General features: G+C 47.0%; 1 protein-coding gene across 1 annotated transcript in view; it reads right to left on the reverse strand.

The window, feature by feature from the left end:
* Positions 1-24210, reverse strand: part of LAMC2 (laminin subunit gamma 2) — a 55041-nt gene that overhangs the window by 5535 nt on the left and 25296 nt on the right. Inside the window, exons 3-20 of the mRNA XM_069459334.1 lie at positions 23213-23348; positions 21130-21228; positions 18735-18871; positions 17819-17941; positions 16768-16957; positions 14503-14615; positions 13332-13550; positions 12515-12697; positions 11615-11860; positions 9105-9250; positions 7570-7726; positions 7057-7262; positions 5945-6024; positions 4686-4835; positions 4030-4174; positions 3162-3311; positions 2542-2656; positions 1457-1656 (exon numbers count right to left, since the gene is read on the reverse strand). Coding sequence (XP_069315435.1) covers positions 1457-1656; positions 2542-2656; positions 3162-3311; positions 4030-4174; positions 4686-4835; positions 5945-6024; positions 7057-7262; positions 7570-7726; positions 9105-9250; positions 11615-11860; positions 12515-12697; positions 13332-13550; positions 14503-14615; positions 16768-16957; positions 17819-17941; positions 18735-18871; positions 21130-21228; positions 23213-23348 — 2795 coding nt within the window. The remainder of the gene's footprint in view (positions 1-1456; positions 1657-2541; positions 2657-3161; positions 3312-4029; positions 4175-4685; positions 4836-5944; positions 6025-7056; positions 7263-7569; positions 7727-9104; positions 9251-11614; positions 11861-12514; positions 12698-13331; positions 13551-14502; positions 14616-16767; positions 16958-17818; positions 17942-18734; positions 18872-21129; positions 21229-23212; positions 23349-24210) is intronic.

A 24210-nucleotide genomic window follows, 5' to 3' on the forward strand; every position in this document is an offset into this window, starting at 1 on the left:
GGGTGTTAGCCCTGAGATCCTGTTTCCCTCTCAGTTCAATGCTCACTAAATGTTGAACACAGTTTGGAACCCTTTGGGGAAATCCAGAGGACAAAAAACTCACATCGTTCTCTGTCATGTTCCTTTGCTGCTGTGGCCTTTTGAATGACTTTCCTAGGACCGATCCCTGAGACAGTTGAGTTTGGAATGCAGAGAATGAATGGGCTATAGCATTATTGATAAACTTTTAGTTTTGTAAGGACAGAGTTTATTAATATCTTTATCAATAAGCTATTATTAAGCACCAAATTGCAGGTGTCTCTATGCTAGAAGCTGTTATAAAGACAGACACGTGAAATTGGTCTCAACCCTCAAGGGACTTAAAATTACAAATTATTTTTGCAAGTTACCAAGTGGTCTAAAAGTGAGGCCAAATAGTCCAGATACCAAGAGTTCACTCTGCGTTTTTTAGAGTTGCACAAGATTTCTAGAAGTCATGCTTCATTAAGAGCTAACAAGCTCCCTTCCAGCTGAGACGCATCCTTCTCTTGTAGCATTTAACATGTGGGTTGTAAGAGTAGCTTGTCTGTCTCCCCCTGTTGCATTGCATGCTCCTTGAGGAGAGGGATTAGGTCTTTCTTATGTCTGCATCCCCAGCACCAAGCATATCGCTAGCACATTATGGAAGGAAAGAGAAAAATGAATACAGGGAACTTAGACATAGGACATTGACTGGGACAAAGGATCTAGAACTCCAGAATTTCATAATCTAGAATCAAAACATTGATGATTATTGCTACAGGTTGAATTGCATCCCCCTAAAAGATACGCTGAAGTCCTAAGAATATGACCTTATTTAGACAGAGGCTTGCTGCATATGTAATTAGGTACAACGAGGTCATACTGGAGCAGGTTGGGCCCCTCAGCCAATATGACTGGTGTCCTAAGAAGAGATGGAGCCATCCTGGAAGAATGACACCACGTGACGACAAAAGCAGAGGCTGGAGTGATGCAGCTGCAACCCAAGGCACACCGAGGATTGACGACCTCCACCAGATGCTAGGAAGAGGCAAGGAAGGCTTCTACCCAGGCTCCAGGGGAGCACAGCCCTGCTGACACCCTGCTTTGGGACTTCCAGCCTGAAGAACTATGAGAGAATAAATTTCTGTTTTTTGAAGCCACCCTGTTTGTGGTGCGTTGTTGTAGTAGCCCTGGGAATGTAATATAATAGTCTATATAAAAAAAAATCTTAGATGGTTTTTCTCATGGTGTTGTCCAAAAGGGAGATGAAAACAGGGGCTCTAGCACTCAGTTACAGTCCGTGAGTCACAGAGCAGGCAGCCGTGTGGCTCTGGAGCTCACGTGGGCCACGACAGGACCCTGAGCCACAGGGATCAAATGAGCCCAGAGCTCTCCTCCTTCCACACCACCCTTGCTTGGTGCTACTTGCACCAACCGCATCTCGATTTCTCTCTACCTGCTCGATCTCGCTGGAGATGCCCAGGGCCTCCCTTGCCGCCTTCTCTGCCCGCTGGGCGTCGGCAGCAGCACTGCCCAGGGCTGTTTCCGCTTGCTGGGTCTTGTCACTGGCGTCTTTAACCTTTTGGCTGATGTACGAGAGTCTCTTCATGGCCTCTTCAGCTTCTGCTTTTCTGTCTCCAACCTGCAGGTCAAACTCTGACAGAAGAAAAGAAAAAAATGGTCACAATGATGACAGTAAATTTACAAATGAGTGAGAGCAGCTGATGTTTTCAAGAAAAATTCCTGAAAGAGTGTTATTACCGACTGGGGCTGGGGGTGTGGGAAGTTGTGGCTGGGATTACTCTTTCTTAGCTAAGAGAAAGCACCTTAAAGGAGGCACGGATGGGGACATCACCAGTCCTTTGTGTAGAGAAACTGACAACCAGCCTTCCCCGAGTCCCCAGCACTGCAGAGCCTTAAGCCCTAAGCTGCCAGTGACAAGAGCTGGCCTTTGGGGAGGACGGGTAGAGAGGCACTTTCTGTAAAGAAAATCCCACGACTTTAGAAAAGTTTCTGTTTCGTTCTTTAGTGAAAAAATCTGAAATTTCACACAAATCTCTGCAAGGCATAAGCCCAAATCTCTTGGAATCTAGACACAGTGACAAAGGTTGCTCTGTCATCACCTCAAAGCAATTGTATCGGTTCCATGTTGGAACCAACCAGGCTACAAAAGAAAAGGAAAAATATCTAGACAATAATGATGTGTTGAATCTGTGATAGACCTCAGAGATCACTTAGTTATACCTTTTCCCTTTGAAGAGGATGATATCAGGGTCTGGGAAGGCTGTGTAACTTGTCTATGGTCACACAGCTCACTCGACCTGGTCCGGTGGCCCAGCAGAGATCAGAACTCAGGCCTGCTGACATCTAGTTTAATTCTTTCCACTACATTAAACATTAATGAGATTTTTTTTTCTTTAGAAAGATATTTACTAAGCATCTATTAATATTCTAATATACCTACCACTTAGAGAGATATATGAGGATTCAAAATAAATCAGTCAATCACTTTAAAAGTGACCTGAACCATGAAATACTAACCTCTGAGATTCTTTAGGATGCTCTCAACTTCATAAAAGGTGGCATTGCCCATACTCAATGCTTCTTGTGCTCTGCTTTTAGCAAGATTGGCCCGGGAAAGCAGCTGATCTGATTTCTGTAAATAGGTAGACACAATCAGATTAAAGGAAGTACATTCCTGCTGGCAAAATCACTCTGATACATTTCTCTTTCTGGTGATTCACCATAAAGTCAAGGGGTGCTGCAGCAAACTCCTTTAAAATCTGGGAAACAGCAAATTTTATAAGTCAACAACACATCCTGTATAAAGAAGAGTCTCAAACTCTAGTCCACTATCAGGTACAGGAATAGTTTTGCAAATCATAATTTCAAACTCTGGATACTTCCTGAAGCCAAGCTCGTAGATAAGAGTTAGACTAAAATTAAACCTAAGAGGCCTGGGACCTCTTCTTAGGTTTGAGGGCTGACTCAGTGGGTGTAGCTGCGCTAATCCCATCAAGATCTCTGCCTCTCAGTTACTTCCTCTATAAGCAGTGGCACCGTGACCTTCAGAGAGCTTTTGATGATGCTTCTTCCCATACTGATGCCCATGGTAGGCATTTAATGCATGTTTATTGAATGAACAAATTAACAAAGGATACCTGTCTCCCATTCTTTCCATTCAGTAAGAGCTGCTGGGTTTCTTCTTCCCACTCTCCCAGATTGCTGTGCACACGCTTGAACTCATCCATATGCCTGGTCACCAGGCTTGAGAGAGAATCAGCTTTTTGTTTGATCCTCTTTGCTTCCACCTGTGAGCCAAAGAAATCATGAGTCTGACTCTCTGCTCACCAGTTACCACACCAGCCTTCTCAGGACCTGGCATCACTGTTTAAAAACAGCAACAGCCTTAAGAAGCCAAAAAAAGAGTCACTAGCTACCCAGGCCCAAAGCCTAACAGAATGAGGCAGTGTACCCAGTGAAAGTCAGGCGGCAGGTCCCCTAAGTGCCAAATAGACTTTGTCTCTCTTCTTTTTTCTTTTTTAAAATTTTACATGTTAGTTTATATGTTCACAGGAACATATGTCCATGGGAATCATGAGTGTTTTTTGCTGTAGGTAACAAGCTGAATCTTCTTAATTTAATAAGTTTGGAATAGTTAAGGGAATTGAAGGCAGAAACAATGCAAAACTTTTGAGAACAAAAGATTTCTAAGTGGTTATACATAGAGATGTACTATGGGTTGACCCAAGTGTAAACATAAAACTTTATAATAATTTCCCACAGTTTTCAACAGTCCAATAAACTAGGGAAGAGATATAAAACTCTTAACCACTAATAGGTTCCGGATGGGCCAAGGCCTTTCCAGAAACTAGTATGGGGGTTTAAGAACAAGGAAATGGACAATGGGAAGGCTAAATACTCTTCCTACTCTAAAGCAAGAGAGGTTAACAGGAAGAAACCCCCCAGAGAGGAAAGCATTCATGGCCCTTCTTCTGGACATCAAGCACATCGGCCAGATGCCCTCACCTGAAAGGACTGGTCGTTGACTCCCTGAAGCTGAGACACTGAATCCAGGAGGCGGAGGCTATGTCGATAAGACCTATCGGCTTCAATGTCAGTTTGAGTGGCCTCCCTTGACAGCTGCTGGGCCAGGGACTTGGTTTTCTCCAATCTACGGGGGGAGGGTTAAAAAAAAAAAAAAATAGGACTTTGAGAATTCACCCTTTTAATGAAAGCCATAATTCATCCTGTTGCAGTTGGTATAACCAGAAGAACCTAACAAAGTAATGTGTCAGACATGTGTCCTTCCCCACAATCTCAATATAAGCCTTTCAGTTTATACAGGTTGCATTACAAAAATTCAACCTACGTTTCCCAATTTTGATAATAGAAACCTATTATCTTTATATCTGCCACGCCATCAGATGGATTTACTCACACCCTTCAAATACCACAGAGGGTGACCGTACCTCCAAATACTGCAATGTCTCAATGAAAACACAAACTTTACTAGATTAACCAACTTTATCTTCTTCCAGTCTTAAAAATATCTGCTTCTCCCAAAATAACACTCTAGCGTTAATATTTTTTAAAGAAACATGGCGCCCCTCGAGTACGGTTCGCACTAAACCCTGGGCGGATGCAGGGTCTGCTGGTCCACGTGAGGACCCGTCGAAACATACTTTCCCACAAGCCCTTGCGCCACAGCGCTATCTAGGCTGCCGCTTCCGCCTCCTTCACTCCGAGCCTTGCTTGCCAGTGAGAGTGCTTGTTTGGAGTAGTCCTCAGTTTCCCTTGCCAGTCGCTCCATGTTACTGGCTGCCTCAACATGACTGAAAGAATTAAACACAAAGAATCAGAGTTATCATAGCAAAGGGTTTCCTTTAGGCTGTTCAATTAAGGGCTACGTAAAGGAACTGGTTTGGCTTAGAAAAACCTAACAGAATTGACCCAGGCTAGATGGAATTAGAGGAACTATCAAGAAGCAGAAGGTGTTTGGGAGAATTAGACTTAGACTCATGTCACAGACTTTGTGGTGATCTTTACTGTTTGTGGCACAATCAGTGGAAACCCAGACTGGGGTGGGGTGGAGATGGGTGATAAAACATTGCATCTCTAAATTCTTTTCTGCGGGAAGAAACTCCTACGTCTTATTATCTCCCAGGATCCAACCCCTGCTCAATTTCGCTGCGACTCTAAACTGGGCCCACCACTAGGGGGACAATGCATGTCAATAAAAGTTCTCCAGGTGCTTTTGTACTCCTGGTTCTAGAAAGTGATTTAAAAGGGGGGTGGGGTGGGTGGTGAGGAGGCAGCTCATGCTACAAAAACACAAGCCAGCCCTCTTCCGCTGACTGAATTCCACTTGGGATTAACAGAGCCTGCCACCCTGCTGAGCACTCCTGCTATGAGCAAACCTTGAGCAAACCTTTTAAAACATGATAGGATTCATAGTTCCAGGCAAGGATGAAGGGAGCTGCCTGTTATCATTGGGACCCTGCAGAGCCGGTTTCCAGGAGGAAGTCCCCCCTCTGCAGACGTAGCCCCCACATGCTAACAAACAACTTGTTGCTACTTGTTCCCAGGCTTGGTGTGGGAGCCTGGGAGTCCCTGAAAGCTGCAGAGCATTCTTTTCCAAGGGCTGATTCATTTCACGTGACCCAAGGAATCACATCTGACATACACCAAAGCCATATTATGAGTCATCGGGAAACTGGGAAAGGAACACCCCGACCCCCAACTCCTGCCAAAGGACCCTGCAGGGGCCACTTGCATACACTAAAAGGCCAGTGATTAAAAACTGGCTTTAAGGTAGGGGATGGCTGCAAAGGAGCCTGGAGAGAATGAATATGGTGCTTCGGTCTTGAATACCCTACAGTCTTAATCAAGTCTGGCCTTGCAGAGACAGCCTGAAGCAGAGGTACCCTCTAATGCTGCTCACCTGTCTGCCAATCTTGTGGCCTCCTGAGCCAGACTTTTAAAGCCATTAGGCCCCGCGTAGTGCTCTGAGGGAGGAATGTTCTGTGGAAAAAGGAGACTTGGTTAAGGCTTTGCACTCAGCCATGGAGCCTAAGTAGGTGCAGCACCTGACCTATCAGAAACACTTGTCATTAGCCACACAGGGTTCTACACACTGACACTTACACCAAGAGTCTCTGTCCACCATGATCATTCCATTAATAAGAAAAGTATGTATAGACAAGAACAAAGTAGAAATCGAAGTTCAAAAAAGGTCTGCATATAGATACAGATGCATTTAAAAATATACACATGTACCTATTTTTATATATATTTAAAGTCCAGTAGAATATACACCAAGTTTTAACAGTGGTTATTTAGTAGTAATGGAATCATAGGGGATTTTTACTCATTTTGTACATTTTCTACAGTAAACATTTTTATAACAAGGGAAAAATCAATATGCATTATTTTTTAATGTGCTTTCCTCATCATAGTATCTGATTATCTCCCAATTTTCTTTATTCATCTCCAACCCATCCACCTACATTAGTGTCACTATAGTCTTCTTAATTCAGAAATAGAAGCGTGTTCAATCAACTCTCCCTCTCCTATCACACCAAAAACTACATCGTTGAGAAAATCATACTGGCAACAATTCTTTTCCATTTTCAAAACCATGTCTTCATTGGGCTCCTTCCTTCCTTTCTTCCTCCTCTTTTCATCCATTCATTCATTCATGCAGCATTTACCACAGCCACACGCTGTGCGGTGGGCTGAGAATGCAAATATGAACAGAAGTAAACCCTGCCCTCTGGGGGTTAACAAGCTAGGAGATAGGCAGAAAGAAGGAAGGACAGGCAAGGTCAAGGTGAGGATGTGGTTAGAATAAGTGAATTCGGGAGAAGAATATAATGCAGTACAACGGGCAATTGCAGGAGGCCAAAGATGTAAAGAATAGGAGTGACTGTTGCAAGGAAGAGAAGTCCAACCACCTGGCAGGGAGATCAGAGACAGAAAGCGAGCCGGTGAGAGCTACAGGTGGGTCTCCCAACACAGCAGTGATTCTCAATACCCCAACCCAGCAAAACCTACCGTGTTTTTCAAGGAAGCTTCACTTTCCGCCATGCTCACTCGCATCTGAGAGATGAGCCTGCGTGTGTCCTGAACTCGGTTCTGATACTGACTTCCCAGGGCCCGAACTCTTTCCACAGTCATCTTGAGGTCATCCAGGCGGTTCCGATAGCTGTTCTCTTGGTTCCTCATCTTGGCCAACTGGAGACCGAGGGATCTACTAGCTCCTGAACACAAAGGAAAGGGATGAACACAAAGAAGGATGAACACTTTCCGGGTCAGTGTGGAGTTATGAAACATAACGGAGGGTTGACTGGCTTATGGCAAAATGACAAAAATGTGCATGCAACCATTCTTTTATCTCCATCATTCAGGTACTAGGGGAATGTCACAAACAGTCCTTCTACCTCTGCCAGGGCTGGCTGGAGATACCTGCTGGACTGATGTCCACAGAAGTTTCTGTGACCTAGTGTAGCAGTTCTTTCTAGGGCTATGAATTCTCTCCTGTCTAAAGAAGGAAGTTGGCGTCATCACCTTCTGAAATCTGGGCTTCTCTCAGGATGTCCCGGAGGGCCTGCTCAGCCTGCTGCATCCTGCCTTCCAGCTCCGTGTTGGGTATTGCTCCACCACCGGCCTGAGCCTTCGAAACCAGGGCCTCCAGGCTCTGAAGCTGCTGCACGAACTGATCCATCTGAAACCACACAGGAAAGAGGATCACAGGGAGGATGGAGACAGCGGTCCAATACCAGGCACCCAGAGGATAGCTAAAAGCCCAGAAATGTTTGGCATGTCATGGTGGTTAAAAGTTTACACTCTAGAGCTCAGATTCCTTGAGCTTGAATCCTGGCCCCAGTACTCACTAGCTGTATAAGCTTGGACAAGTCACCTTCTTTACATATGAAAATGGGATAATAAAAATAATAATACTACCTCCTAGAGTTATTACTTGGATCACATGAGTTAATAACTGTAAGGGGCTTAGAACAGTCCTGGCACAAAGAAAGTGCTATAAAAGACTATAAATAGGTATATTTAAAAAGAACAGGTTGAGTTTGTTCTACATTTGGAGCTCTGTTTGGGCCTTTTCCTCCCCCACCCCTCATTCCAGAAAAATACTAATTAATAATTAACAACAACATCAAGCTCATTCTCCTCTGGAATTCAAATGGGAAGTTTCTGGAGGCCATTCCCATTTGGAAAGTCTTGATACCTTCTGGACTATTCATATCTTTTATGTTTATTTTTTTTCATTTGTTTTACAAGAATATCTCTGGGAAAAAATCTAGCTAGAGTCTGGGCACGGTGGCTCACGCCTATAATCCTAGCACTCTGGGAGGCCGAGGCAGGTGGATTGTTTGAGCTCAGGAGTTCGAGACCAGCCTGCGCAAAAGCGAGACCCCATCTCTACCAAAAAAATAGAAAGAAATTATATGGACAACTAAAAATATATATAGAAAAAATTAGCCGGGCATGGTGGTGCATGCCTGTAGTCCCAGCTACTCGGGAGGCTGGGGCAGGAGGATTGCTTGAGCCCAGGAGTTTGAGGTTGCTGTGAGCTAGGCTGACGCCACAGCACTTTAGCCCGGGCAACAGAGTGAGACTCTATCTCAAAAAATAAATAAATAAATAAATAAAATAAAAAATCTAGCTGGAAAGTGGCATATTATAGTGGAGAGCAGGGAGCTCAGAGTCAGGAGATGTGGATGGGATTCCTGGTTCCACTTAGCCATGCCACTTTGGAAAGTTGCAAGTATTTTAAGATTTTGACCAGTGAAAACTGAAGTCAGAATACTTTTTCTTTCAACTCAACTAAGTTATCGTGAGTACCAAATGCGGCAATATTTGCAAAAGGCGTTTTGAAAGTGACATATATAAGAACATAAACTTGAAGTATTATTAAACAGAATTTTTTTTTAAATAAAGCAATTTTTAAAGAAAGAAATAGTAAGCTCCACTCTATCCCCAGGAGATCAGGAGGGTCCTAGATTCATGATAGAACCACCCAGGTCAAGGGCACTTGAGGCTTTGATTCTGTCAGGACAGAGGGTGGTAAGCAGAACCGTGCGTACCCGAATCTTCACTTGATTATAGCACGCTGGACAGCTGCTCAACGCTGCATGCTCACAGTTGAGGCCACCAAAGCCTGGCTTGCAAACACAGCTGCCATCACTTCGACACTCTACAGGCTCTGAGCCCACGGGGTTGCAGTTGCAAGCTAGAGACAGGACACAGATGGAGCATTCACATCAAACTAATCCCAGAAACTGGAGGTATAGCAAAGATACAAGGAAGAAGATTAAATCTCTAACGGCAGAGAATCCTTCTTTGCCCTTGTCAACGCATTTTTGTGTTGGAGTCATCTGGCCATGTGCATCTTCAAGCGCATTCCTAATACACATCTGGCAGGTTTGTTTGGTGCACGTGGCTGCAGAGAGATTACAACAGTCCAACCTTTCTGGCAGGATTCATTTTCTTCCTCCCGTTACACTGAAACCCTGTTAGATATTTCACAGGCACTCTGGCTTTGTTCTCAAGGTGAATAACGTTTCTTCCAGGCCCATTATGTGCTTGATGTAGACATTTCCCTCTGTTTTACAGATGAGGAATATGAGCTCAGAGAGGTTGAGTAATTTGCCCAAAGTCACACAGCAAGTAAATGCCAAGCTGCAATGGGAGCTCGGAAAGAACTAATGTTCTTTTCTTTCTGGCCTGCTGCCTTGATGTAGGAAAAGCAGTAAGAAAGCAGCACCTTCACTCATTCAATAAAATTGATTGAGCACCTACTATAAGCCAGGTTCTGTTTTAGGAGTTAAGTATGTAACAGGGGGTGAAACACTGCTGTGATGGTCACAGTGATTCTCTGGGTTTTTCTATCTTCAGTGCTCATTAAACACTGATCACGTATCTAAGTGTAGTGCCATTATTTGCACACATATTTGCATGCCTTCCTTTTTAGCATATAAGCTCCATTTAGGAGCTGGGATGACTTATTCATAATTATGACTTCAGCATCTAGGTCCACACTGGGTACATGGTAGGCACTTTGATAACAGATAGTTGAGTGAAGAAATGTGTGGTCTAAAGCCAATGAAATCTCTGTTAATATTCTAGAACTGTAGGCCGGGCGTGGTGGCTCACGCCTGTAATCCTAGCACTCTGGGAGGCCGAGGTGGGCGGATCGTTTGAGCTCAGGAGTTCGAGACCAGCCTGAGCAAGAGCGAGACCCCATCTCTACTAAAAATAGAAAGAAATTATATGGACAGCTAAAAATATATATAGAAAAAATTAGCCGGGCATGGTGGTGCATGCCTGTAGTCCCAGCTACTCGGGAGGCTGAGACAGAAGGATCGCTTCAGCTCAGGAGTTTGAGGTTGCTGTGAGCTAGGCTAACGCCACGGCACTCACTCTAGCCTGGGCAACAGAGTGAGACTCTGTCTCAAAAAAAAAAAAAAAAAAAAAAATTCTAGAACTGTAGCTAGAATTATGGTTAGAATATATGGCTGGAACTATAGAGTTTACAGTGTGCTTTCTCATATCCACCACCTTGAGTTCAACATTCATTCATATGACAAAACAGGCTCAGCGGGATTAATTGGCATAATTAGCGTAACGCAGTAGGTATGCTACAAAACTGGACTTGAACTCAGGACTGCTGGGTGCCACGTGGGCTCCTCTGCTCATGGGTGCTTTCCAGCACATCACGGCTAACCCGGAGGCTGGGGTCAGGGCCGGTCTGGGCAGAAGTCCCCAAGGGACTGGTGCCCCTCGGTAGAAGCCTCAGCTTGCACAGAGGTCTTCATGCACGTCCAGGTGGAGACTCCAGTGTGAATGGGAGGCTGGGAGCTCCCTGCAAACCTCTGGGCCTTCCGATCTGGGTCCCCAGAGCCACTATGGACCTTACGATAAGCAAGCTCCTGAGTCCTGGGCACCAGGGTCAGTTGGGGACTAAGGGGTGAGTTGCGGCGCAGGCCGGGTCCTCTAGAATATAACACAGGCGAAGGTTTGAAGGGACAGCTGGGCAGGAGGACCAGCGTGCACGTTCATGCTTTGATCTGAGGCCCTCAGGAACGTCCGCAAGAGCTGCTGCTTTGAAGCCCTCGGTCAGCAAAGCTCTCAACTGTTCCCTTTCTGTACATCAATTCCACGGACTTCCTGAGAGGGTCTCTTAAACTACTTTACAGCCCGCTCCCCTCCCACTTCAGTTTGTTCAGGCTTAGTCTAGAGTCATTTATTACTCTCCCGTCGCGGGTTTGCAGCCATTTCCCTGCCCACCCGCCTTGGGATTGGGCACAGGATGTGGCCCCTTTTTATCTCCTCTTTCACTTAGGAATGTAAACCTGACCGTTTCCACCTCCCCCACCCAGCTTTCGCCCAGCCCAGCGCTGCCTTCCGCAGCTGGGAACCCAGCCTGAAGGTCTTCGGGAGGGGACAGTCCAGGCCACTCACGGGCCAGTGCGGTCAGACAACCAAAGCAGCATCCTATCAGCGGCCATGTCCCCTTGCTTACACGTGTACACGCCAGCAAGCTCACTCGCACACGGACACACACAGACACAACCTCTCTGGGCTGCGGTCCCACCTCGACACTTGTCCGCTGGGTTGGGAGCCAGTGGGTCCCCGAAGTAGCCTGCTTTGCACTGGTCGCAGTAGACGCCGGCCGTGTTGTGGATGCACTTCAGACACCTGCCCGTCAGCCGGTCACAGTTCCCGGAGGCACCGGGGTCCACGTTGTTGTTGCACTGACAGGGCTGACAAGGCCTCACTGGGCCACGTTCCCCGAAGGGGTCCCCAAAGTAGCCATCCGCGCAGAGCTCACAGCGGGCACCTGGGAAGGGACAGGTGGCCATTCATTGGCAACAAGGCCAGACCCTCGAGAAGAGCCAGGGAAACGCACTTTCCCTGGGACGCCAGAACAGCGCTCTCAGGAGGAGGTGCACGTGGCAGGCGCTGGCCCTGTCACCCCCTGGGCACCACAGAGTTCAGAACCGAGCGGCCCCACTAGGAGACTTAACTAGCTGCTTGGGGAAAAGCTAGCAGCTCCACAGAAGTGGTAAGATGCCACCCAGCTGCTGCTGAAGAATTAATTCTTCTTCTAGAAGAACAGATCAGCAGAGGGATAGGACATATAAGAGGTCGCTAAGTTTTCCCTCTTTACTTTGGTTCGTTAAAAGAAAATAAACAAAAAACTTAAATCATGTACCTGGTCTGAAAAATGTTATCTCTTAATTATGATACAAACCTCTCCAAACTGCTTTAGATGTTTCCTCCCATAATTGTACACTCTGCCCTGCTCGATCCACTCCACCCCCTGGGCATTGCACGATCTGATCTTTCAGGTATCATCTCTAGAATGCGCACCTTTAGATCAACTCTCCGTAATTATAATTTCCTAGAAATTCTTTGGAATAGAAGCTATTGACATGAATTCATGACATCGGGACAGGAAGAAGCAGGTGGCAGAGCAGGCCCGGGGGCTTACCGGTGACCCCGGGGGGGCAGTTATTGCACACCACCTCCTCTGTCTCGGGCATCACCGAGCAGCTGAACCCGTTGTGACAGGGGCACGGCTTGCAGCTGCGGGGGTCGTGTGGGTCATTGTAGAAGCCAATGGGGCAGTCGGCACACTCAACGTCAGGATTCTCATCCCCTGAGTAGCAGTCTCCTGGGGGGCAGAGGATGGAGGGAAGAGAAGTGAGCACGGTCAGACAATCCATTTCCTTCCATAGGGATGATGCGTGAGGGTCAGACGGTGGAAAGGCAAAACCTTCTTTGCTGAAGCTTTCCCCAAAGTGTCCGAGCACCGGCATTTACCCGTGCCCGGGTTCTAAATGCAAACCAGCTAAGACCAGAATCTCAGCCTCACTCTCCCATGCAGTGTAGACACGCTTCCTTTACTAGCCATAACTTAACACTGTTCCCCTCCCCACCGTGGCCCGACACCATTTGTGGGCTCATTCAGGCACATTCATTTAGAATACTACCTGCCTTTGATCTCCCCACACAATGCTTGCAATTTGACACCAGCTCCTCCACCCAGCACTGAACCATGACAGCCATTTCCTGTAACCCAGCACCTTTCTCACAACCCTGTGGCATTTCCAAAATGAAAAGGATTGAGTGTGCTAAGGCGCCATGTCCATCCATCTTCCTGACTCCAGCCCTACTCTCCTAACCCTTCCCCGTCTCTGAAGTGAGGTCAGGCATGGCCTTTCTTACACAGCTCTATCTCTGCCACGGGAGACCCCAATCACCAGGCTGCACCCCGGCCCACCTGATCCAGGTACCATCTCACTCACCTGTGTCTGGGTCACAGGCGCCTCCCCCTTGGCAGTTACATGGAATACAGGTGCCAAAAGGCCCCAGTCTGGCTGAATCTCTTTTGTAGCCAGAAGCACAGTCCTGGCAGAACTGGCCCTTGTACCCAGCGGGACATACACAGTGCTCAACCCAGGGTGCTGGGGCTCCAGAGACAGGGCGGGCTGAGATCAGGGTCACGTTGTCAATGTACCCAGTACCTGCAATAGAGAGAACAGGTCAGAAGAGTAGCAAGCGGTAAGGTCTAAGGATCTAAAATCAGACATCTCTTGGGATTTTATTTTTCTCAACTCCCTATCAAAGACAGGTAGGTTCGCACATCATGCCACATGGAGAGGTGTAGCAGTCCAGCAACATGACCAAGCGCACAGGCTTTGGAGTCAGAAAACTCAAGGCTTAAATTCTGGCTCCACCTTCACTAGCTGTGTGAATTGGTCAAGTCCCCTAACCTCTCCATGACTGTGTTTTCTCAAGTGTACTAGAGAACTAACAGTGGTATCTATCTCCTATGGTTGTCGTGAAAATTAAATGAGATAACACATATATGATAATGTACCTGGCATATAGTAAAGGCTTGATAAATTGTTAGTAAACACCTTTTCTATTTCCTGCTTTATTTGTGCATCAGTGACATGGAAATGGTGCATGCTAGCCATGCTTTCTTTTTGCATGGGTGCTAAAAACTTAAGGGACTCTTGTTAAATAATTCCATTTGGGATTAGGAGGACCCAACACATGAAGTTCAAAGAAGGGGATTAATAGAATACATAATGTCCAAACATGATAGCATCGAGTATAATCCCCAAAGGAAAAGCGACTTAAGGAATAAATAGCACTGTGTTGTAGATGCCATTTCCCAGCTAAGGAAATGTGTCCATTTGTTGTAGATTATCTTTCTCAAATATCAGCTTTAATCTAAACTCAGAGACTCTTTCAGCAAGGTAGCATCATTCACTCTTCATTGGTGCTGACCTCTTTTTAGAGAAACATTCCTTTTTTAAAAACTTCTAGACTGTAAAAAATTCAGACTCAGTTAGAGACTCTAAGTCAAGACCATCAAGTAGTTTATCTACTTGTTTGGAGATTGTCACCACCTTAGAGAGCTGAAATAAAGGAAACCAAAACCTAAGAAGAGAGAATCCATTTACTTACTGTATTCTCCATACGTAGCTCGAATCCGGAGGGCTGTGAGGTTCCGCAGTAACCTCCGATACTCAAAATAACTCAGCTGGGGGCTCCACTTACTGCTTGGATGCTCATTTAACCTGCATAATTTAAAACCAAAGCTTTAAAAATCTGACTCTTATCACAACCCAACCTGATAGCTAAGCCCCTTCACAGTCCTGCTTAGAGGGGGGCACAGGACTAGTAGCCACCTCCCCGTGGCCATGAACTTGGAGCTTCCTCACTCCATGGGAGGGCAAACCCCCCAGGAAGTGATGGAGGGCATCCCAGTGTGGAAAGTCTAGATCTAGGGGCCATGTCACCAGAAGCAAGGTTGGTCTCAAGTCCTTAGACACCACTTTCTGTTCTTGGCCATGCAAAACCTAATGTTAGAAACATCTGTGAGTTCCAGAAGTTCTGACCCTCAAGAGCTACCATGCATTTTTGGTTTTGTTTATTTGAATGATGTATTTGTTATCTGAGGCCATTACACTTGCTTTTCTCAAAAATCAGTTTCCACTTTCTACATTGTCTGTATCCAGTACGTCTTAATTTGAAATCATGCTCCTCACTGCATTGTATCATCAGCCCCTGTGCTATTCTTTTAAATGTTGTTCTGTTTTTTACTGGAATATCTCTTCCAGGAATAACCCTATCCTTTTCGTTTCATTCACTGATTTGTTAAACAAAAATTGATGGTGCACGTGGTTTAGGCTAGAAGCTGCGTCAGGCTGGAGGATGCAAAGACAGCCAGGGCAGTGAGGTGGGCAGGCAAATGGTTATAATATAACACAATGCAGTGGACCTATAACAAATGCATGCACAGAATGCCACAGAAACTCTACCTGGGCTTCTGAGAAGGCTAATCCAAAGGAAGAACATGTAAGCTGAGTCTCAAAGAGCAAGTTCACCAAGCCTAGAAGGTAGGAATGGTATTCCAGGCAGGAGAGCTGTGTACGTGCATCATTAGAATCAACAGCACTCGGTCATCTAACACACATCTTGTGTGTGTGCTGGGGTCTTCTTTTCTCTATTCCCCTCACCTCTGCCCTGGTTAGGCCCCCAACGGCCCTCATTTGAGCTACAGTGAAAGTGCTCAGATGGTCTAGTTAAGGACCCCACCAAAACTATCCTCCACATGGTACCCGTATTTGCACCCAGCCTTCATACCTGACCGTGACACTTTTCAACTTACACTCTCTCAGTGGCTTTCCATCATTTTTCTGGCATGGACAATATCTAAGCACCTTGACATGACATACAAGGCCCACTATGACGAGTCCTTTTCCAACCTTTGCAAACTTATCTACCAATCTCCCCGATATATGCTATATTCCAGCCATAACAGCTTGCCGGTCCCCCCTAGTATCATGCCTGTCCACACCACACATAATCACATGTGGAGGCTGCCCTTCTCTGACTTCTTTCCCTGGAGAAGCCCCATGCGCCTTTCTAATCTCAGCCCACTCGTTGCCTCCTCTGTGAAACTTCCCCTGACTCCTCCAGGCAGAATTAGGCCAATTCCAAGACCCCATGAACATGCACCACCACTCAAGAAACTGTCCTGCTGTATTTCATTTCATTTTTGACATGTTAGATATCCTACTAGATCAGGATTTCTTGGAGGGCAAAGACCATGCTCCATCCTTATTTCCCAGCCTCTAATGCAGTACTGAGCACTCGGTAGGCACAGCTCCCCTCCCTGACCTCCCTGAATGAGCCACTGTCCCCGTGCTACAGGATCCCGTGCAACCCTGCAGACACACACCCGGCCACCCAGGACCTCACTCCCACCTCCTCCTCCGCCCTCACTTCTCGGTGCAGTCCTCTCCCCCACTTCACGCTCTACTCATGCTCAACCACTCGGAATTTCCTAAATGCACAAAACTTCCTCAAGCATGCTATGTGTCCTGTGCCTTGTTAACCTTTCCCTCCTTTTCTCTCTTTAGGGAGCTGCCCCTCACATCTGTCATGTCTTCCTGGGAAGCTTTCCTTGATCGTTCCAGTGTGAGTCAGTCAAAACACCCGTGTCCACCTTGTCCCTCTCTGTCCCTTGACAAACTGCACTGTAATCTGTTTATCTTTCTTTCCCATTGGCCTGTCAGCTGTTCAAGGAAAGGAATCACGTCCTGTCTCAGCACAAAGCGCCATGCCTGGTGCTCAGAAAAGCTTGTTGAGTGAATGAATGAACAAAGGAACTGAACTTCAGTCTCAGTTTGCTCTACTTGACCTACTTGGGGTCTCTCTTTTTACCTGAACGTGTAAGTCTTGGTGATCCCACAAGGCAGCGTCTTGCCAAGTGGCATCAAGGGAGCCGTGATCCGTAGACCAGCACCTTCCAGGATCACATCGTGGGCAGACGGGTGTCTGCCTCCTCTGTCCACGCGGTAGTCAAACGACAGGCTTTGCCCATAGCTCACCTGTTGATTCCCAAGAAATTTGGCTGTGAAACAGAGTTTTAAAAGATTGAGATCAGTAGTGAAGCTGGAGAGATAAACACGTGTGCAAGTTGGCATTAATGTCAGCAATTTCTGTTGGAGTCCTAAGTTCCCCTGTCCAAGCCACCCCACCAGAAGAGTCAGAACTGTCACTTTTGGCATGGCCACTGGTTACTGAAATGCTAAAATGGCATCACTGTAAGACAATTCCATCTACTAGATGATTCGTAGCATGGCCCTTATGACAGGCTATTAGGTAAAGACCTCAGGTACATCAGTAATGGTGCCACTTGTCACATAATGCTTGATAGTTTACAGAATGCCTTCACAAACGCTATCACATTTGATGGCAATCATTCTTGGAGGTAGGTATTACTATTCCCACTTGCCAGTAGAGAAAACTGAAGTTCAGAGACGTTAAGGAACACCTTGCTCAGGAATCATATTAGCTAAGGATAGGAACTAGGATCAGAATCCTAGCTGGAGTTTTTTCACTCAGGCACATATAACTGACTAATACATTTTTAACTTACAAAAGTTTGAAGCTTTAAGAAGTGCTTTGTGTTTGCATTTCCATCTGCTTCTCAATAGACCCACAGATTTGACCACAGTCCTTGATTTGGTGGCAAACCTAGAAACGTCCCATTTGATTAAAGCAGGCACGTCAGCCGGGGTCTGACCTCCAGGACCCCATTCTGCTCCACTGGGCCATGTCTTAGTGATGGCATCAAATTGGGCTCAAGCCCCACTGTCTTCTGGAGACACTGCTCCCTTGAACACTAAGTGATGCGGTTTCCACATTTTCTATCTTGCCTTCCTATAGTCCTACAAATTGCCATCTACAGGAAAAATTATCCCTCACATACCAGGAGCCACGAAATAGACAGGGTCGGATCGTCGGGCTGAGCTAAACACGTCCCGATGGCGCGGCGACCACTGGAGCTTTGCAGGAGACCCATTTCTGTGGACGGCCTTCCAGCCGTCAACATCTGGAACACAAATAAAGCCAGTGTGCACTCGAGACAAACCCTCATCATTTCGGGGTTAAGCCAGGCAAGGCTTGCTTGCCAAAATGTCCTAGTGGTGAGTGGTAAGTGGGGTTTTCTCGATCTTTCTACATGTGCATACAGCCCTTAAAATGCCCCATGTGCCTCTCTACTTGGATCTCAGCTTCACCCACTTCCACCCCACAGCTTCCAGACTGCTCTCCTCTTTGAGTTTGGCTCTTGTGATAAGAGAGCAGGTTTTCGTCTGTCTGTAATGTGCATTTTTATGTATTTACATAAACGGGGTCTGGCCTTGATGAGGTGAGAGGGTTCAGTACCTTTTAAGAGAAACCCAGAGGTAGAGTTGAAATAATATCACTTGCCAATATTTTTATAGTGCTCTGTAGCCTGGTAACTAATTTCATATGAATTAACTCATTTAATGTATGTGAAAGCAGCATTAGTAGTGAACGTGAATGCCAGGAAGACCCATAAACTCCCCGATCCAAAGGAATACTTCTCCTGTGGCTTTGAAATAGATGGGGACGGGACATGCAGGGAGATAAAAGGCTAATCTCTTTTTATTTTTGTAAGTTATTCCTACGCTGGTGTGCGTTAACTGTTCAACTGTAACTTGTTGAAGACACCAGGGTACGCCTTATTGCCCTGCCAAAGCAACGAGCATTAAACACTGCAAGAGAATTGCTAAAGATGAGGCAAGATGAGGTTTGTGTCTGTAAGCACAAACCCCGGTACCACGTGAAAAAACAAAAGCCTAGAAAACGGAAGGCTTTACCTTGATGGAAGGTGGAGGTGACCTTGTGGACGCTGTAGTCCGCGGAGCTGTGGCAGGTGGCTGAATGCCCGTAGCAGAAGCACTGGGTGCAGCCCTCAGGGTTCCTCCCGTCCAGGTGATAGTAGCCGGGGCGACACCTGCGGTGGCATTGTGGAATCGGGACGACGTTATGGGTTATTTTTTATTCCATATAGAGAGGATGAATTCCATATAGGATGGATTCAGCCTCTTTCTACCTTCTCTCCCACTCGGCCCTACTAATTCCCGGAGGGAGGAAATGCCAACTCTCATATACCACCTCCACTCCCAGACCCCCTGAGGGACAAACAGTCTCCCAGATGCGAGAGCGTGAGGAGCACTCACTCGCTCTCCCTGAGTCACGTCTGTCTGGGGGGGGAGGGTCTGAAAACGTAGTGATTCGCCATCCTTGGGGAGAAACTGAGTGGAGGTCAGCTGGGCAGGACAGGGAGGGGTGGGGCAGGCGTATGCAGAGCTGCCCAGTCCTGGAGCAAGTGCTTCATGGGGACACAAGAGGGGGACGTGGGGACCAGGAAAGGCAAGGCCCTGCCTCAGCACCACGCAGTTCTACTGAGCCCTCCACAGACCACCAGGTGTCGGTCCCCATCCCTGCCCCTTGTACCTGGGCTCTGTCCCACACAGGAAACGGGCAGAACATATTAACAAAAAAAGGATGGCTACAGACACTCTCCAAAAGCCAAGTGCAGGCTTGCATTCCACCCCTGTTCCCAGCGACCACAACTGCTGGGGAGTCTTAGATGTTGGGGTCACAGAGAAGAGGGCAGGGGAATCTGGGGAGACTTGTGTTTCCTGTCTTCAAGTTAACTACCTCCTTTCACATGAAATAATGTTAGTTTTCCTAATCATTTATTTAGCACTTACATTGTGCCAGGCACCTTATGTATACTCTCCCACAGAATCCTCCCTACCACCCTAATGATGAGAATTATTATTTCCAGTTTTCTTAGATGAGGTGACCAAGGCTGGAGAGGTTCAGAAACTTGTGCAAGGATATACAGCTGGTTAGGGGCTGAGGTGAGAGTCCAACTGCTGAGCACGTGCCTCCAGATCACGTGGTCTAAGCCACTGGGCCATATGTTGGGGGCGTGTCCAATATATAGTATCACAGAAACGCAGGCTAGCTGCGATCAGGACATGCTTCAGAGAACAGTTGTAAATGAACAAGCATTGGTTTTTCTCCAAGAGCAAGGGTTAAAAAAGATTATTACGGTTTCTATGGAAAGGCAACTTGCAGATTAAAAGAGATTAAAAAACAAGGACGGGAGGGAGGGTGGGGAGGGGAGAGAAGAGAACAGAAGGGAAAGGAAGGGACTTGGGCAAAACTGAATGATAGTGTTCAGGAATGTACCAGGGTAATAAATTATGAAGAAAAGCAAGAAAGTGATGACCATAAAAGTCAGAATAGCGGTCACTTCTAGGGAGGAGGGAAGGCGTTGTCATGTTTAGCAGAGGTCTATTTCTTGTTGTTGGTGACAACATTTGTTTTATGTGGCTTTCTAGTTCTGTGTTACATTTTGAAATTAAAAAGGCTTTCAACAAATGACGTCTCTTTTAAAACTTGAACTATGTTTCCCTGCCCTCACCCGGGCAGCAAGGAAGCCCTGAAAACACAAGCCAGGAATGTATTTGGCATTTCCTCCGCCCAGGTAGCAGTGATTGGCAGGGTGCCACAGAACTGCTTTCTTACTTTTAAGGACACAAGGAGGAAGCCTTCGCCCCTGGGGCCAGCCTCACAGCCCTGCTCACAGCGACCTCAGGGAGGGAAGGGTTTCAAGTCTAACAGTTTGTCCTTAATGGAGGTCCTGCACCGGCACCTGAGAGGGGATGGCCCCCCACGGCTCCACCTGCCCCAGTGTGGTGCCACCCAAAGGCTCCTGCGTCGTCCCCAGGTCATGTGTGTGCATGTCACCACCAGCCCATCCCTGGGGCGGTCCCTTTGCTGTACGCCATGGTTATTTATGGCCATGTGCTCTGATATTCCCTCTTACAAGGATTTTCCCAACATGTCTAATTAGGCCAGGCCTTTCCTGGGACCAGCCTGAGTCACGTGACCTCATTACTGCATACCACCTTCCACAGAGCACCTGGGGTTCCGAGCCAGCTGGCGGGGGGGATCCCTGGGGCCCGGTGCCTCTGCCAAAGCACAAACAAAAGAAGGGGCCCAGAGCAGAGTATGGAGTCCACTGAGATTTGGGGGCTCAGTTGTATTTTTTTTTTTAAAGCTCAGTTTTTGAGGACAGGGAGCAGGAAGGTGCTCAACATCTGTTAAGTGTCCCTTTCCACAACTGCACTCAGAGGACTGATTTTCATGCTGGCTGCCAAGGCACTTTCTGCCGTCTGCAGGGTTCGCACAGACCTGTCACAGCGTTCTCCAGTGACAGCTGGCTTGCAGACACAGCGGCCTGAGTCACAGGGCCCCGCGATGCCAGCTGGGTCACAGTCACACTTGGAGTCTCTGGGAAAGAAGTAGAAGAAAATTAGGGATGTGTTTCCAAATGCTTCACAGCTATGCACATAAGGACCATCTGCTCTCGAGCAAACATCACTCTGCTGGGCAAGTCCTTCCTCGATGAGACTTCTGGCAATCCTGTCCATGTGGCTCCCTCCCGACTCACTTGTTTGTGCCAGGTGCAGCCCAGAGCGTGGGCTGCTGGCAGCAGCCAGGCCACGAACTGCCTGCTTCCAACCCCCAATGTGAGGAGGGGTTTGCACCAGGACGGAAACCAAGTTTATCACTAAACTCTTTAGTTTACTTTGCTTGACTATTGGATTCACTGACATTTTCAAACATTTTATCATTTGTTTCTCTGTTCTGAAATTCAATGATGTCTGCTTTTTATCATGATTGATTCCATGTATCTGCTATTTTAGTTCATTCAGTTCTTTGTTTTGGTAATACCTTTACTGAGATAGAATTCATTTCCTATACCATGCAATTTGCCCATTTAAAGTGTTCAATTTAACGGGTTTTAATCAATTCTCAATTTGTACAGCCATCGCTACAAATTTTTTTTCACAGATATTAATTTTAGAACATTTCCATCACTCCAAAAATAGAAACCTCTGCCCTCTAGCAGTCATTCTCCCCACTCTCCCAGTTTTCCCCCCATCCTGCACCCCGCCCCCACCACCGGCCCCAGGCAGCCACTGATATACTTTCTTTCTCTATAGATTTGTCTGTTCTAGACATTTTCTATAAGTGGAACCATACCATATATGGTCTTTTGTGATTGGCTTCTTTCACTTAGCGTAATGGTTTCAAGGTTCATCCATACCGTACCACGCATGTACCAGTCAGTACACACGTTCTTTGGATGGCTGAATAAAACTCTATGATATAGATACAACACATTTTGTTTATTTTTAGCTATTATGAATAATGCTGCCATGAACATGTGTGTACAAGCTTTTGTGTGGATATATACATCTTCATTTCTCTTGGGCGTCCACCTAGGAGTGGAATTGCTGGGTTTGATTGACTTTTTTGTTTTGGTGGCAAGACTTTCTCCATGAAGGTGTCATCGCTTTCCTTTAATTCTGGCACAACCTCCCAGTTCTGGGCTTCGCTGTCTCTGTCACACCTTCTGCACACAATCGTGCGTCTGCCTCATGGGTGTCAACCCAAGTGTGTCAGCTCTTCCCTACTGATCTGTTGCTCCTTTGCCTGCCCTACGACCCACCCAAATCCTGCCCAAACCGGGAGTGCCCTTGGCTCCTGCCCTCCCTCGCCCAGTCAGACACCAGATCCAGTCCCACAGGTTCCTTCCTGTCGTAGCTCCCTCCGCACTACACATCTGGACCGTTCGACAAACACACGCTCCGCATCTACTGGGTCCCCGGAGCTGGGGATACTAAGAGAAACAAGAAACAACCCCCCTTCCCTAGGAGTCTCCAGGCAGCACTTCCTCTGGGGGCGGCCTTCTGGCAAATGCTGCGCTGCCCACCTCTCTGCCCCGAGCCATCCCCACACCCTCCTGGCTCCGCATCTCCAGACTGGTTGTGTAATTTATACTGTATACTCCCTCTTCTTCCAAAAAAGAATTTGAGGAGGGAGACGGGATACTGCAAACTAAAGGTGATAAACGTTACGCAGGCAAATTCTTCTCCCCCAAACTCACTGGAGTCAAAATGGGCCCCAGGTTGGAACTGGAAGGACTCTTTGCCTCCATCCCGGTTCATTTAAAGGGAAGCAATTGTCACGGCAAAGAACCAAGAACATCAGGCAATTTACTTCACCTCTTGCGGTTTAAGTTTCTTATCTTTAATGAAAATCCCAACCTCTCAGGGTCATGATGAGGACTAAATTAGACAGCCCACAGGAAGCACTCGAAACAGTGCATGGAGCACAAAAGGTGCTCTGGAAATGCAAATGGTGGCTGATATTAATAGTATCGCCATTATCTGAGTCAGTGGCAGCCGCGGCGGGTGCGCATGCTCACCGTAGTCTCTGGTCTCGGGCGCACCCAGCATCTGTGAGCATGTGGAAGCCCGGCAGACAGCGGTCACATCTGTCTCCTGTCACACCCGGTTTACAGCTGCACCGTCCAGAGTTGTCACATCGAGCACTGAGGGAACCTGTAATCCACAAGGTAGGGAAAGGAAAGACGAAAAGGAAATATTTGCTTTATACGGCATCAGGAAGCAACTGTCGCCCTATGGGAGCTCAATAAACACTAAGTCATGACCACCCCCTGCTGCCTTTCACAATTATTCCCCAGCCCCTCAGTGCTCTTGCACAGCCAGGGAAAGTTCTGACAGCCGAGGTGTCTTCTCCAGGGGGAGAAAGGGAACTACTCATAAATTTTTTGAGACAGAGTCTTGCTCTGTTACCCAGGCTAGAGTGCTGTGGCATCAGCCTAGCTCACAGCAACCTCAAACTCCTGAGCTCAAGCGATCCTTCTGCCTCAGCCTCTCGAGTAGCTGGGACTACAGGCATGTGCCACCATGCCTGGCTAATTTTTTTCTATATATATTTTTAGCTGTCCAGCTAATTTCTTTCTATTTTTAGTAGAGACGGGGTCTTGCTCTTGCTCACGCTGGTCTCGAACTCCTGACCTCAAGTGATCCTTCTGCCTCGGCCTCCCAGAGTGCTAGGATTACAGGCGTGAGCCACCGCGCCCGGCCTAAACAGTACTTCTCGAGAGAAACTTTCTCTGACTCCTGTATCCAAAATACCCACCGCACCCGGTGCCCAGGCGACACAAAGAAGGTGTCCAGAAATCTGCCGGATTAAAGTGTGGGTGCCAAGGACGGGGACAGGGCTGGTGTGAAAGGAGCTGAGAGAGGCCAGAAGATGACAGGGAAGGCTAGCCAGGAATACCTCAGCTACTTTTTAATTTCTCTCTGCTGGCAGAATTAGAAAATAATCCACATGTCTGAAATATCTGTCGTAATTAGGCTATCCATAATCTATGAAGCCAAGAGAACACCAACCAGT

The sequence above is a fragment of the Eulemur rufifrons genome, chromosome 27, assembly GCF_041146395.1.
Source record: "Eulemur rufifrons isolate Redbay chromosome 27, OSU_ERuf_1, whole genome shotgun sequence".
NCBI lineage: Eukaryota > Metazoa > Chordata > Mammalia > Primates > Lemuridae > Eulemur > Eulemur rufifrons.